The following is a 15,842-nucleotide window of genomic DNA, read 5'->3' as shown; positions in this document are numbered from 1 at the left end:
TGACGATAGCCTGCTGCCCCCCCCACACACACACACACACACACACACACACACACGCGCGTGACTATTCTCAATTTCTCATTGCTGTGGGACAATGAATTTGAGGAATGTCTTCCTGTTAGTCAGTCGATACACCAGGAAATGTATTTCGAGTTACTGGTTTGGTTGGTATAGATGTTGTGCGAGTATAAAAGCTGGCGTTAAGACGCTTCACCTTCACAACAACAACAACAACACTGACAACATGAAAGTCCTACTGCTCACCGTGCTGATGGCGCTCCTCCTCTGTAGCACGCCAGGTGAGTACACTTGTAGTTAGATAAGAAGTATTTCAGTTTTGTGGGTTGTTTGTGTGCGTGTATGTAATAAGTGTACTGTATGTGTGAACAAATATATACATGTATGTATTAAATATCACAGATTTAGTTGCGAACGCAGATCATGTCTGTGTGTCTGTCTGTCCCGCTATACGTCCAAATATGGATTGTGTTGCATCAATACGTCCAAATATGGAGTGTGTTGCATCAATCACAAACAAATCACTCAGCTCCATATATGGGCACAAAAGGGGCCAGGTCCACATATACAGTAACAGCGGGACAGACACACAGACAGACAGACAGACAGACATGATCTGCAGGGTCTCAGCTGCATTCGCTTCCCGCGTTTGCGCGTCTTACTGGTTATACAAGTATTTGAATAGATTATTGAATGATATTTAGTATTAATGGAAAGGGGGTGGAGGGAGCAATAAGCCATGCATCTTCTCACTCCTTTTTTATTATTTTGGTACGGCATGTTATTTGTTATTTGAAATTGCTTTATTCAAATAAACATTTCAATCTAAAAAGAAATATCTATCACCCATTCTTGAGATAAGGGACAAAACTTTTTTCAAACTGGATTTTTTTTTTTTTTTAAGATACATTCAAATCAAATAGATGTATTTGTAGACACAGGTCTCAACTACCAATCTTGAGAAGGAACAGGTTTTTCGCATAACATTTCTTTCTAAAATGGGACATTTATGCACTTAATACCTGATTCATGTCAACTCCGTCAGACACACTAAAATCCCTTTTAATTGAATTTTATCATTTCAACAATAATATAAAGTCCTCAGTTATCTTATAATGGCTTTCAGTAATCAAGTTAAGTAATACAAATCTTTTAATATTATTTTGTTCCAATATCACACTATTATGAAATATCCAATTTCTCAAAACCGTCATTTCAACCTTTATTTTCAATATTATAACATGAAAACCATGTAAAAAAAAAAAAAATCATCATTACGTATCATTTCAGTTGGTGTTTCAATACATAAGCACAAAAGATTTGACAGCGAATTTTCTATTTCTTTGGAAATTAACAAAAACATCACGGGACGAACGTCTGACGGAGTTGACGAACATCTGACGGAGTTGACAAGTTTAACTGATTTAGGTTCTAGACCACCTAGGATCTTGATTCTGGTGACTAATCCCACATTTTCAAGGATGAGGAATACAGTGGTACTATTTAGATTTGCCCTGTGAACATGGCAGCCATTTTTCAAAATGGCCGCCAACTTTCTGTTATTTCCCAATAACTCAAGTTCTACACCACCTAGGATCTTGATTCTGGTGACTAATCATACATTTTCAAGGATGTGGGATACATTGGTACTATTTAGATTTGTCCTGTGACCATGGTAGACATTTTTCAAAATGGCCGCCAACTTTCTGTTATTTCCCAATAACTCAAGTTCTACACCACCTAGGATCTTGATTCTGGTGACTAATCATACATTTTCAAGGGTGAGGAATACAGTTGTACTATTTAGATTTATCCTGTGACCATGGATGGTAGACATTTAAAAAAATGGTGGACCTGCTATTATTTTACCAATTTACTCAGGGAATATTATCAGAATAATATAAAATCTGTGAATACATTTCTTACCAAGAATTTTCTTCACCAATGTTTGTAAAGGTGTCTACTAACATATCCCACATTGGTTTCTATTTGACCACCCTAGGGGCATGTTTGACAGCTGCTGAAAGTTGGGTACCATCAACAAACAATATAAGGCTAAATGTTTTAAATTTCATTATGCTTTAAGTAGCATGTCAAACTAGGGGCTTTTCATGATTCTGGATCCATTCCAAGCATTAGTTTTGCACAAAAAACACTACGTTGGCTAAAAACGGCCATAGCCATCATCACAGATGTGATGAGGTCAGCACATGTCGGCACATTTGGGCAAGTGGCTATGGCCAAACTAGGGGGTCTATGGCCAAACTAGGGGTCAAACTCCTTGGGCTAAATTCGGTGAGGTGAACAGTGAGCAGTGAACAGTGAGCGAAAGACTGAAGACAGAAGATTTGGCTTCAGGACCATCAGGCAGGATGTGCAGACACTGAAGGCATCAGTGTCTTTCTCTGTGTCCCCAGCATGTCAACCAAAGCAATGTTACCAAATCAAAGGAGCCTTCACCTCATGTCACCTGGGGCTGGGTGAGCAATCGTATCCTGTATCTAAACTCACAACTAAATACAGACACTTGGCCAGACTGCCGTTTGAAAGGGTCAAACCCCTCATCCTGATTGGGGAAGACCACCCCACCTAATCACACCAACCGAACAAGTGAGGTTGGGGCCTCCAGGTGGGCCAGCAGCCATCTGCACAAGACTGGGCTGGACCCTGCAGGAAAGCAATCTCCAGCCAAGACAATGTAAGTTGACTATAACAGAGCCCCAGAACACAGAGCTCAGGAGAAGGATGGAGAAACACTGGCAGGAGGCCACCAAGATACAATGCCCCAGAGACCCAGAGTGTGCCACCACTGGCAATAAGGAGATCAACTGCTGCAGCAAAGATGTCATGAAAGGCAAGTCTCCACCAAAAAAAACCCTGAACCTAATCGGGGTGTCAAGAGACCAAAGTTTCTCCCCCACAGTTCCCTGCAGTGGCCAGTGAAGTCAAACTGTGCATCTGTACCTGAAAGGGGCAAGTCAAAGGCCAGAAAGCCCACCTCCTTTTAATGTCCTGTCAGTAGAAACTCAACCTGCACCTGAAATAAGCCCTTACCTCTCCCAGAGAAAGATCATCCTTGAAAATGTAATGATTAGTCGCCAGAATCAAGATCCTTGGTGGTCTAAAACTTGAGTTATTGGTAAAATAACAGCAGGTTGGTGGTCATTTTGAAAAACAATGGCTGCCATGGTCACAGGACAAATCTAAATAGTACCACTGTATTTCTCATCTTTTAAAATGTATGATTAGTCGCCAAAATCAAGATCCTAGGTGGTCTAAAACTTGAGTTATTGTAAAATAACAGCAGGTGGCGGCCATTTTGAAAAAGAAATGGCTGCTATGGTCACAGGACAAATCTAAATATTACCAATGTACCCCACATCCTTGAAAATGTATGATTAGTCACCAGAATCAAGATCCTAGGTGGTGTAGAACTTGAGTTATTGTAAAATAACAGCAGGTGGCGGCCATTTTGAAAAATGGCTGCCATGGTCACAGGGAAAGTCTAAATTGTACCACTGTATCCCTCATCCTTGAAAATGAGGTCTTAGTCACCAGAATCAAGATCCTAGGTGGTGTAGAACTTGAGTTATTGTAAAATAACATCAGGTGGCGGCTCTTTTGTAATATGGCTGCCATGGTCACCACGAGACAAATCTGTGATGGCCCCATAGCCAAAAATGTTCCTTAAGGCATGCTCTAACTGTGTGCCAAATTAGAATACTGCCCATTATTCAAAAACAATAATTTTATTGTTTTAGGAACACTTTTGTCAACTCCGTCAGATACACGTCAACTCCGTCAGACACAAAATCTGACGGAGTTGACGTCTGACGGAGTTGACAAAATGGCATTTGTTTTCATCTTAACCCTCTTTAGTACAATGTAGCCATTTTGTTTTTGCTTAATTTTGTTAGCTAAACCTAACCCCTAAACTAAAATAATAAACATTATTTTTGAATTCTTAACAAAGATCATAATAATGTCCTGACGGAGTTGACATGTAAAAGCTGTGACCACATTGTTATCAACATTGTTTGTTTAAAATATCAAACAATTGAATGCTTGTCAGACCAGGTACTCCACTGTTGCAACAAATATAAATGGGACTTGGAAAAGGAGTCTTCAGGCTAAATCTGTCGACAATATTTTCTGATTAATTTAAGACTTTTAAAAAAACCTGACGGAGTTGACGGAGACGTGGGACGAACATTTGATATGAGATATTTAATAGAAAATATGAATTAAAATTAACTGTGTATATTATTTGCTATGTTGTTGACAATCTACTTTAATTTAGTATGTATATTTATGTGATTGTGACAGTATTAGACACTTTTTTGGCAGTTTGAAATTGTGGCCACTTGCTGGGGACAGGCTAAATACAGGCCTTTTTGGGTACAGGGCCTGCTTTTAACTAATTCAGATGGAATATGAAAACAATTATAATGAAATTAAGGGCATAATAATACACAACTGTATTACACTTAACTTTGCAAGTGCTTTTATTTTTATGAATTAATTTATTTTTTACATAAAATAAGGCTCTTATGTGTGGGACATGTTTTTTCCACTTTTGTCCCTCATCTCAAGAATGAGTGCTATATATTATTGTTATTTCCCTTCTTTATAAAGCTTTATTGTGCATAGCTAATCAATTTAGTAACTTTTCATTTGTAACTTTAACATTTATTACGTTCATCGAACATGTATTTGAGAGGAAAGTTATTACAAAATAAGGTGTGATGGGTCCGTCTACAGCGGCCCCAGGGCTGCTTTCTGTCTTATGGTGATTCTTAAACCCCACTGTCTGTGACCTTTAGAAAGTTCACCCTGATGTTTCTTTAACAACAAGAAGTTATAGTTATAGAGGCGATCGATGACCAAGATTAATGCCTTAATTGGAACCTGTTTTCACATTATGTTTGGGCCTTCCTTCCAGTAAACATGCTCAAATGCTACACCTGTTTGGATGCAAATGACGACATCTGTAAGTCGACTACTGAGTGCCCGGATTCCAGCAACTTCTGCATGACTCACTGGGGCTGTAATTACATTGCTTTCTCTCTATATTGTATTACTATTACCATTGTCATTCTAGAATTAAATGATATGTGCATAATTACAATCATAATGCAGTATTAATATAATCTAGTGAAATAAAAATAAAGGTTAAGACGTCTAATTTTTCAACATTTTTGTTTTTGTTTAGTTTTTTATATAATTTGTATTGTGTTGTGTTTGTACAGATGACCAGCTTTTCCGTACATGCGAGGAGGTTTGTATCCCATCTATTGACGTTGAGTGCTGCGATGAAGACCTGTGTGGAGATCCGGAGGACATTGAGGAGTATTAACCCATTCTGACCTGAGATCAGATTCATACGAGGTTTCCACTGGACACACACTGGTCTGATGAACCCATTCTGACCTGAGATCAGATTCTAAAAATGTCAGTCGCTCTTCGATTTTTCTAAAATAGCAGACCTACAAGCTCGTAGCGCGCCACTCGGTGGCGCGCTATGAGCTTGTAGATCTGCTATTTTTCAATAGATAAAGCATAACATGATTCTAACACCAAAATGGGTGCCCGGTCAGAATGGGTTAATCAGTGACAGACAGCAGCGTTCAACTCTGCCTTTCACTTTCCGTTGAATCATGTAATCATCTATGCTATGATGTTTATCTTCCTAGCATACGAATTCAACACAAAATGTTTTTTCATTGGCATTTCAATTAAACACCTCTATGTTTCCAATAAAAAAAACAGAATTAAAAATATTTTCCAATGTTTAGCATGTCATTTAATTGAATGCAATTTTTTTTTTAACAATATATTTATTGCATTTTTTTTTTGTACAAACAGACAATACAACAAACAAAACAATACACAATACAGACAATACAATTACCCAAAATGAAAAACAAACAAAACAAAACAACAACATACAGTACGTACATAATAATAATAATAATGGCACTCGAATGGCAACAATACCAGAGTCAAACTTGATTCAGTTGCATGCTCTTTTCTAAATGCCACAAGAGATGCCACAGGCATGTACCGTAGACAGATATTTTTTTATGAATTAGTACTAGATTAATGGCATGCTCTTGGCACACATGTGGGATATGCATGCACAGAAACTGGCACTTCACATTCCCTTCCCCTGAAGGCCTACTAGCGCGTGGGTCACTAGACTGTCAGTGACGGTCAGACATAGAGTTTTAGGAGTTGGTTCATTAGAACTCAGGTTTGAAGATACAGGACAACCAGATACGCCTGCTCCCTGTTAACCCTCTCGTACACCATACTGTAAAGTCTTCCTTCCTATTAGCCCGAAGCCTGAATGCACTATTGCTCTTTGACGTTGATGATTTTTTTATAAGAAAGAGTATATTTCACGGCACTCTGATGGATATGTTATACCTTCACCAATGAGTGACTGTATGTATGATTCTGAGTACAGTATGATTCTATCCAGGCTCAAGTAATAATGTTCCTGAAGCCGCAAACTTTGAGTGAAAACACCCCAACATTTGGCAAAATATAAACATTCCGTGGAAAATAGCACAGATATTGTAGCTATTTTCGCTACTAAAACACAATGAAGTACTGTCCTATATCCGTGGTTAATCTCTTGTCAGTGAGTGTAGCAGGTAAAAATCAGCAATTCACCCATGAGTGGCCCATCCTTATCACAGAGATCAGATCAGAGGTTTGAGGCATATGCATTTGGAATGGTGGGATTAACTCACTCTGCTCATCTCAAGGAAGGGAAATATTAGACACTGTCACATGCTGGCAACCTGGACCATTACCTGGAATTGTAAGACAACATTGCAAAGAATCTGACACAACCTGTCTCACAAAAGAAACTAGTCAATGCTTGTAATTCGTTACAATCATGATTCATGCTCAACTTTAAAGATTCTCCAACTGGTCCAGAATAATGCTGCTGTGCATATGCTGACAGGAATAAGAAATAGAGATTGTACACACACGCACGCACGCCCGCCCGCCCGCCCGCCCGCACGCATTCGGAAAGACAGTGCGTTGGAATTCCACTTTGTCCCCATTTCTCTCATTATAGCTTCTTTGCACTGTTTCCCTGTAAAATCCTGAATATAATGTAAAGTCCTTTTATTCACCAACAAAACACATAATGGTCAAGCACCATCATTTCTTAATTACCGCGCTATTGGATTAGGGAAGGGATTTCACTCTAGCATTAATCCGAGAAGACATCAGGGCGAACGGGGCTGGGCTCTTGTTTCCCTCTCTGTATCAGTCTGTCTGTCAGTCAGCACACTGCACACACAGTTTGCAAAGACTGGCTTGTAAACAACTCAAGGAATAAGGAATATAGAGAAACAGTTTATCCGAGATGAATCTCTTCTGCTTCTCACTGGTAAGGACCTATCCTTTCTGTCTCATGCGTCCCCCCCCGTCTGTGTACAGTAGTAAAATCATCAGTGTCACCGGTTGTGACATTGGGTGAAAGAGGACGAGTGTGGCTACAAAATTACCGAAACCCATGCGTGTAAAGTGAATATTTTGGCCGGGAGGACGATTTGTTCGGAGAATTTCGCTACAGTCTTCACAGTGGCTTCTCCCCCTGACCCGGTCTCTCTCTGGGCGTGCGGCACTCAGACTACACACACTTTGAACTGTGATAGCGGGCAAACCGTGCAACGTATTCGAATTCCGTCTGAACCACGACAAAGTGGATGGCCTCCTGTGCTGTTTGACGTTTAAATCGTGTTTCTGCGTAACAGTATGCCAGAGCAATACCGCATTTCCCCATTGACTTTGAATGGGGGTTTTTGGCGTCGTTTATTGCGAATTACGTCGTCACGGTAACACAAATCGGAAAGAAAAGCACAAGCACACCATTCCCGGCCGGCCATAGAGGTCAAAGTTTGGCGTATTGATTATGACGATTAAGTATGTGTTGCGGATTGTTTCTGCCATTGCATGGCAGGCACCCAGAATAATAAAACTTTATTTGTATAGCACCTTTCATGACATGAAATGCAGCTCAAAGTGCTTTACGGAGCAATGGAGAATTTTTTTTTTAAAGTAAGGGTTTTCAGATATTTAGAAGCTTGTTTTACAAACGGCACAATCGTAGGGTCTTAACTTATTTACAGGCTGTGTGTACAGCCATACAACCACGGGGTCTGAGATACCTGAGATAATAATATAACAGGCATTGCCTGCCATTGGCATTGGCATCGAGTTAGGTCACCCGAGACTGACATCATAGATGGTACGCCAGGCCTTATCCTTGTATGAGGATTTCGGATTTCTCCCCCTTGTTCCTGACGATGGAACGTGCCATCGTTCCATTGTCCCCATGCAAGGAGAAGGCCTGGCTCGACTTTGGTCACCCGAGGCTGACGTCATAGAAAATATGCAGAAACCGACGTCGCCACAGCTGACGTGCGTGTGTGCTTGCGTGCGTGCGTACGTACGTGCGTGCTTGAGTCGGACATCGCCATTTACAATTTAGGCATTTGGCAGACGTTCTTAATCCAGAGCGATTTCCACACATTATAGCTTGACTCCCTAGTAATTATGCGGCATGACGTTTAAATGGCATGACTTTGAAGAATACTGGCTAGTATAGCTTGCTACTAGCATTGTATATATGGGGAAGGCACTGATTGAGGTGACATAAAGTGTAGGCTATTAGCAGAATGCTTTTATACGCCATGTCAAATAGCAGCACCTTCCTGCTGAACCTCACCATGTTGTTTCACACACTTGGACTGACGCACGTTAGGAACAGATCGGCGTTGTTTGCGTCCAGATGTTCCGCAGCTGTGAGGTGGCCATCAGCGGCTGCTGCTCCTGGTGACATTAGAAATGTCACCACCACCTGTGCGCAGTGTGCCAAAGCCAGAGCAACCCCGAGAAAGAAAGAACTGTCTGAAAAGAATCTGAGCCGTCACTTTGTCGACTACCGCAATGTGAAGCTGCGCGCAGGGTCCGGCGGGAAGGGGGCTTGCACCTTCCACAGCGAGCCTCGTAAAGAGTGGGGCGGTCCCGACGGAGGTGACGGAGGCGACGGAGGCAACATCGTCATCAAAGTGGACCGTGCTGTCAAATCCCTGGCGCAGATTGCTCCAGTGTACAGCGGAGAAAGCGGCCGACCGGGGGGCCGCAAGAACTGCTACGGTCGCAACGGCCAGCCCACCTTCCTCTATGTGCCGCTCGGCACGGTGGTGAAGGAACAGGGGAAGGTCGCAGCGGACCTCTCCGATCACGGCCAGGAGTTTGTGGCCGCGTTCGGAGGGGCCGGAGGGAAGGGGAACCGCTTCTTTCTGTCCAACGAAAACCGCGCTCCGACGGCGGCCACGCCGGGAGCGCCGGGCCAGGAGAGAGCCCTCCAGCTGGAGCTGCGCACCATGGCCCACGCCGGACTGGTCGGCTTTCCCAATGCGGGGAAGTCGTCGCTGCTGAGGGCCATCTCCAACGCCAGACCCGCGGTCGCCGCGTACCCCTTCACAACCCTCAATCCCCACGTGGGGATGGTCGAGTACGGGGATCACGAACAGGTGGCGGTGGCGGACATCCCGGGCATAATCCGCGGGGCCCATCTGAACCGGGGCCTGGGCGTCTCCTTCCTGAAGCACATCGAGCGCTGTCGCTTCCTGCTCTTCGTCCTGGACCTGTCCGCCCCGGAGCCCTGGACCCAGCTCCGGCACCTGCGCTACGAACTGGAGCAGTACGAGCGTGGTCTGTCTGAGCGGCCGCACGCCATCGTAGCCAACAAGGTGGACCTGCCCGAGGCCCGCGCTCAACTGGAGACACTCAGGAGTCGCGTCGCCGCCCCCCAGAGGATTATTCCTGTGTCTGCGCTTACGGGACACAACACAGATGAGTTGATCCTCCACCTTAGAGAGCTGTATGATGGCAACATCCAGGGTGTAACGCAGGACAAACACTGATAGTAGGAATTGGATTTTTGGCTTCCATATAGGACCTCCCAAGAACTGAGTGTGACTGTCGCACTCAAATTTAGAGCTAGACCAAAGATAGAGATACCATCTGATTATTGACAACCTCAGGTTTCCAATGGGACCAACCCTGTCATGTCCAGTAGTGGGACAGATTAAATGCCCTGTACTTTCAATCAATCAATCAATGAGGACCTGATGGTCAAGGCTCTTAGCTTACAATTTACATAAAGCTTACAACAAATACAGGGTTTCAGATATATACTTGTTTCACAAACGGCACAACCGTAGGGTATCTCTTATTTACATACAAATAGATAGATAGATAGATAGATCTTTATTTGTCATTGCAACGTGTACATCAAAATTAAAAGTGCAAACCAATCAGTGCAATATATCACAAAAACAACATACTGTACAAGCTAAAACAAAACACACATGACTTCTTGTTATTGCACAACCCCAGCAGCACTAATGCACAAACATGTAATTTCAGCTGTTATTGCACAACAAACCCTTATTGTACTTATGATAGCAGAGAAAACTAAAAAGTGTCGCAGCAAAAGATCATTATTTAGCAGCATTGAGTGCAACTACCGCTGTGGGATAGAAGCTGTTACTGAATCTGTTGGTCTTGGACTTGATCACTCTGTACCGTCTGCCTGATGGCAACAGTTCAAACAGTGAGTGATGAGCGGGGTGGGAAGTGTCTTTCATAATGTTCAGAGTTTTTTTTATGACAGCGGTCTCTGTGTAGTTCTTCCAGTGTGGTGAGAGGGCAGCCAACGATCTTCTGTGCTGTATTTATGACCCCCTGGAGCTAATAATGAATAATGTTATTTACAACATTGCAATGTTATTCACAACATTACAACCAACCGTACAACCAAGGGGTCTCTTTTTCAACAACATAAATGTAAACATATGGACGGTTGACGTGGAGCTCCACATATGGAGCCACCCAAGTTATTTTGAGTCTGACATCATACTGACACAGATTAGACGGCATGCACCGTATGTTGGCGTAGCTGTGACAAAAACTCCATATATCGCTATGGCTGAGGCATTATGGCATTTGAGGGGAAAACGCCACACGTCACAGAGGAATCGCACCGCTGATCTGATCACACAGAAATCCATTGTTGACATACGAAGAGCAAACAAACATCTGTACTGCACCAGGCGCAGATTATACAAACCTCTGCTGATTGGCCAGGTCGGGTATCCCACTGACGTCCCCGGGAGACAATCACTGTCTGTCCATCAAGAAGTTCTGTGGACCAATCGCCATGCGGATCCACTGCAGGACCTCCCGTTTGCTCCTCCCCTTCCTAGAATCCACGTCCCGCCATTGGCCGCACGGCCGCTCGTCGTCGACCATCTCGGCCAATAGCGGAACGGCGCTGCCGTGCAAGCGCGTCCTCTCCTCGTGTCGTCGCCCGCAGAGCACAGACACCGGCCCCGCCTCTCGCCCGCCCGCGACCGACCAGGTGGCGGTGTTAGGCCACGCCTACCCCCGCGGCGACTTCACCAACGTGACGGAGAAGATCCTGACCAAGGTGGGACGGAACCTCCACAACCAATCGCATCATCCCCTCTGGCTGGTCAAGGAGCGAATCAAAGCACACTTCCGCGGTTGCTACGTCGATCGCCACGGCAGCCCTCTGTTCTCCGCGCACGACAACCTCAGTCCCGTGGTCAGCGTGGAGCAGAACTTTGACAGTCTGCTGATCCCGGCCGATCACCCCGGCCGGAACCGAGGGGACAACTATTACATCAACAGGTCCACCATGCTGCGCGCTCACACGTCGGCCCACCAGGGGGAGCTGGTGAGGTCGGGGCTGGACGCGTTCCTGTTGGCCGGCGACGTCTACCGGCGGGACGAGGTCGACGGCCGCCACTACCCCGTGTTCCACCAGATGGAAGGCGTCCGGCTGTTCTCCGACCGCCAGCTGTTCTCCGACGAGGTGGAGAACGGGCGGCAGACGGCGGACCTGTCGCTGTTCGAGTCCGGGGGTCGCAGGACCCCTCACAAACAGGAAGCTCACACGCTGGAGGCCGCGAAGCTGGCGGAACGCGACCTGAAGGAGACCCTCACGCGCCTGGTCGCGCACCTGTTCGGAGAGGAGGAAGAGGCGGAGGTCAGATGGACGGAGTCCTGCTTTCCCTTCACCCATCCCTCCTTCGAGATGGAGGTGCGTTCCGGCGGCGACTGGCTGGAGGTGCTGGGGTGCGGCGTGATGGAGCAGACGGTGCTCGACGCGGCGGGCGCGTCCGACAAGGTGGGCTGGGCGTTCGGGCTGGGTCTGGAGCGCCTGGCCATGGCGCTGTTCCGCATCCCCGACATCCGGCTGTTCTGGAGTCGGGACGAACGCTTCCTCGCACAGTTCGTGCTGTCCGACATCCACCAGCCCGTTCGCTTCCGGCCTCTCAGCAAGTACCCGCCACTGCAAAACGACATTTCCTTCTGGCTGCCGGCGGTGGGGGAGGGCGGGCGAGCCAGCTTCAGTCCGAATGACTTCTACGAGCTGGTCAGGACGGTGGGGGGGGACCTGGTGGAGAGTGTCACGCTGCTCGACGACTTCACGCACCCCCGGTCGGGTTGGAGGAGCCTGTGTTTCCGCGTGGTGTATCGCCACACGGAACGAACTTTGACCCAGGAGGAGGTTCGCACGGCTCACCGGGAAATAGAGAGGCAGGCCGAGACACAGCTAGGAGTGCAGGGGAGGTACTGACCCCAACCTCACTCCAACACACGCACATGTCACATGCCAGTCAGGATATGGTTGACATGGCTGTCAGGAGCATTAGGTGTGGTCTCAGTAATATTTCTGCAGTCACAGATCGAGGAGAGTTTGCGTGGTTGAAAGAATGTGCGAGGATGCCTGGGCATTGGGAGGAAAGAGGATCAGTACTTTCCATGGCGAGTGACAGTGCCACGTCATGTGGTTGATGTAGCGTGTGGCGTTTGTTGTAAACTCTAAGTACTGGACCCTCATCTGGTTTGACAGACAGGTAGTGTGTGCCGGCTGGGTGGTGTGTGACAATCCGGTTGAAATATACCTTGGTACGGCGGCGGCGGTCGCCTGGCCCAGGAGAACAATAACGCGACACGAGACAGTATCACGCCTAAAGGTTCACAAAGTTTATTACACACATATAGGAAATATAGAGTTGGATCCTAATGACGCTTGAGACATAACAACCGCTACTGCAGCAAGCTGACCTTGCTGTCTGAGATGTCTCCAGTAGCTAACTATAAAGTATGCTACAGTTCAGGCAGTACATAATACATTATTATCAAGTACACTGTGCTCTCATGTACAAGTACACAGCCACGGGCGATCAGATTACAACAGCGTTGACCACACGGTGGCACTGGTCAAGTCCCTTATCTTCCTACCATGGATGTTTGCACACTGCAGGGAGCATGCTTGCCTTACGAGGCCCTGGGCTGGTTTTTAGTCGCATGGAGGGATTTGATCTAGCTGTTCTCCACATGGCATAACATTTCTTCAACCAGTGATAACTAAACAAACTAGAAATGCACTCTGTCGAGGTGCCAACTTGTGCCTTGCACACAAGTAGGCCCTGTGGCCATACGTGGCCTACTTGTGTGCAAGTACTGCTACTAACTAATTACTTGCGCAAGCAGAGCGCGCAAGTAATAGTTTCGCCCGGTCCGTATGCACCGTCCCAGCCAACCCGCCACTTTTGATGCGTATGCAAATAAAACAGCAAATTGTGCCTGATTTGCTGCCTGGGACCAGATTACATACATGACCATATTTCTTACGTCATCATTGAGAGCTAGTCATACATATACTATGTGTAATTTGTAAAATAAAATAGCAAATTGTGCCTGATTTGCTGGGACCAGAGTACATGGTGTGTATATGTATAACTAGCTCTCAATGATGACGTAAGAAATATGTGTATTAAAGGACCCAATGCCAGAGTGTAATTGGTCTTCGATTGTGACGTAATGACGATATGTTTTAGTGTTGGGAGGATTAAAGGTAATGCTTCTGTGTATACATGTATGTAACCTGGTCCCAGCAAATCAGGCACAATTTGCTGTTTTATTTGCATACGCATCAAAATCTTCGATATGTACTTTGCTCAACCAATCAAATAATTTATATGGGGTGATCAGCCAATGTTTGTGTTCACACAAACACACAAAGCTGGGCCTAGTGCCCCTCAAAATAAATAAATATATATATATATTGACCATTGTCCATTGACAATGAAGAGAAATTAGTTCAATGTTTGTTTTTAAAACACCATTGACAATGAAGTGAACATTTACGTCATCTTTTCACCGTTACATCACCTAATCAACATGAGTTAGACTTTAATATATTAGAGCCCCTCACTTCACACGGGTGTGATTTCCCCCCCCTCACTTTTGGCTTCAACGTTTGCGTTTCCACAGACACCAAAAAGCTGGGCATAGGGATGGGGCTAGTGCCCCCTCAGAAACAATATATCGCTGCTGAAGCCTCTAGAAGCTGAACCTCTGGCTGGTAGAGTGGCCAACTTTATCCAGACTGGGGTTGCAGGCAAACCGGATCATAGGAGGAGGGCCACACAAGAGGATGAGGGTGGCGTCGCCGGGTGGAGGCAGGTGGTCCCTCACCATCTCGTCGCTGATAAAGCCTCGGCTGTATTCCCAGTCCTCGGGCGCCCGGTCCACGGTGAACCACAGCTTAAAGCGCTCAGGGTCGGCGGCCGCAATCTCCTCCAACTCCGGTCGAAGCAAGATGTCTTTCTCGGTCTGGTTGGCGAAGAGGAGGTGACACACGGTGGTGTCCCAGGGGTCCTTCGCCACCGCCGTGATGATCTGCAGCATGGGAGTGATCCCCGTACCTCCAGCGATCAAGCCCACTCGTGTGGCTTTCTTCATCACAGCTGGTGACTTGCTGTCCTTTCGGATAGCAAACGTACCGCGGCCCTTGTAGACGATCGGGCCACCGGGCCCTCTGAAGTCGACCGTGTCGTTGATCTTGAGGCTCTCCAAATACTGACTCATCTTCCCACCTTCGGGGTGCCTGGGATGGACGTCCTTGAAGTAAATCTTCACCACCAGATCCACGTAGCCTCTGTCGTCGTCGCCGGACACGGGCGTGTACGGCCGACCGACCAGCTTCCCGTCTATTTTGGCGGACAGATAGACGTGCTGCCCGACGGGCAGGCCGAGGACGTGCTCCGGAGACGGCAGAGCAAAACGGAATCTCCTCGTGTCATGGCTGACAACCCGCTTGTCTATCATCCGCAGTGCAACCTTAACGTCTGGGTCCTCTAACGTGAGGGCTGCAGGCCTCTTCTTGGGGAAGAGCAGCCCAGACATGAGGCTGAGGATGGAGTCAAAGCCACCCCGGATCGGACCAACGATGTAAGGCAGCATCTTCGCTTCAGAATCAGAACCTGTGGGGTCCGTTTGTTTATCGGTGTGACAAAGAGCAAGCTATAGGCCTACTGTACAGTGTATACATGGAGGGGAGCAGGGTTCAAGTATTTGAATACCACTGAACCACGAGAAAGTCGCTGTTGTCATGTGCTGTTTGACGTTTTAAAATCACTATGCCAGAGTAATGTGGCTCTAAAGTAACGTGACGTTTTCTCACATCATGGCTGATGTCACCGGGGTGACATCAGCAATGTCAATTGGTTCAGATTAGTTATTGGTTGTAGATATTCTTTGCCCTGTTCTGGAGAACAGCTGGCTCAAATCCCTCCATGCCCAGGGCAGTCCAGGGCCTCGTAAGGCAAGCACACTCCCTGCAGTGTACAGTCTGTACTGTACTTCATAGTACTGTACTGTACAGTAGTACTGTAATGTAGTTGTTGAGCGCC

The 15,842-nt window shown here is 46.1% G+C and overlaps 4 protein-coding genes across 4 annotated transcripts; 3 read left to right on the top strand and 1 right to left on the bottom strand.

Moving 5' to 3' along the window:
• Positions 1-242: 242 nt before the first annotated feature.
• LOC308320291 (lymphocyte antigen 6D-like) lies at positions 243-5,374 on the top strand (the record flags this gene model as incomplete). Its single annotated transcript, XM_080770606.1, has 3 exons — positions 243-299; positions 4,961-5,065; positions 5,268-5,374. The coding sequence occupies exons 1-3, from the start codon at positions 245-247 to the stop codon at positions 5,372-5,374; spliced, it is 267 nt and encodes an 88-aa protein (XP_080626732.1). The 5' UTR covers positions 243-244.
• A 3,361-nt stretch (positions 5,375-8,735) lies between these two features.
• LOC308320290 (mitochondrial ribosome-associated GTPase 2-like) lies at positions 8,736-9,974 on the top strand (the record flags this gene model as incomplete). Its single annotated transcript, XM_080770605.1, has 1 exon — positions 8,736-9,974. The coding sequence occupies one exon, from the start codon at positions 8,736-8,738 to the stop codon at positions 9,972-9,974; it is 1,239 nt and encodes a 412-aa protein (XP_080626731.1).
• A 1,298-nt stretch (positions 9,975-11,272) lies between these two features.
• On the top strand, positions 11,273-12,718 carry LOC308320289 (phenylalanine--tRNA ligase, mitochondrial-like; the record flags this gene model as incomplete). The annotated part of the gene is made up of 1 exon (XM_080770604.1): positions 11,273-12,718. The coding sequence occupies one exon, from the start codon at positions 11,273-11,275 to the stop codon at positions 12,716-12,718; it is 1,446 nt and encodes a 481-aa protein (XP_080626730.1).
• Positions 12,719-14,490: 1,772 nt separating this feature from the next.
• On the bottom strand, positions 14,491-15,393 carry LOC308320094 (NADH-cytochrome b5 reductase 3-like; the record flags this gene model as incomplete). The annotated part of the gene is made up of 1 exon (XM_080770412.1): positions 14,491-15,393. One exon carries the CDS (start codon positions 15,391-15,393, stop codon positions 14,491-14,493), a length of 903 nt encoding a protein of 300 aa, XP_080626538.1.
• Between the last annotated feature and the right edge of the window lie 449 nt (positions 15,394-15,842).

This window comes from Protomyctophum bolini, assembly GCF_963924005.1.
Source record: "Protomyctophum bolini genome assembly, chromosome: 8".
Taxonomy (NCBI): domain Eukaryota; kingdom Metazoa; phylum Chordata; class Actinopteri; order Myctophiformes; family Myctophidae; genus Protomyctophum; species Protomyctophum bolini.
The sequence above is the reverse complement of the archived record's forward strand: the minus strand, read 5'-3'. Positions and strand labels throughout refer to the sequence as shown.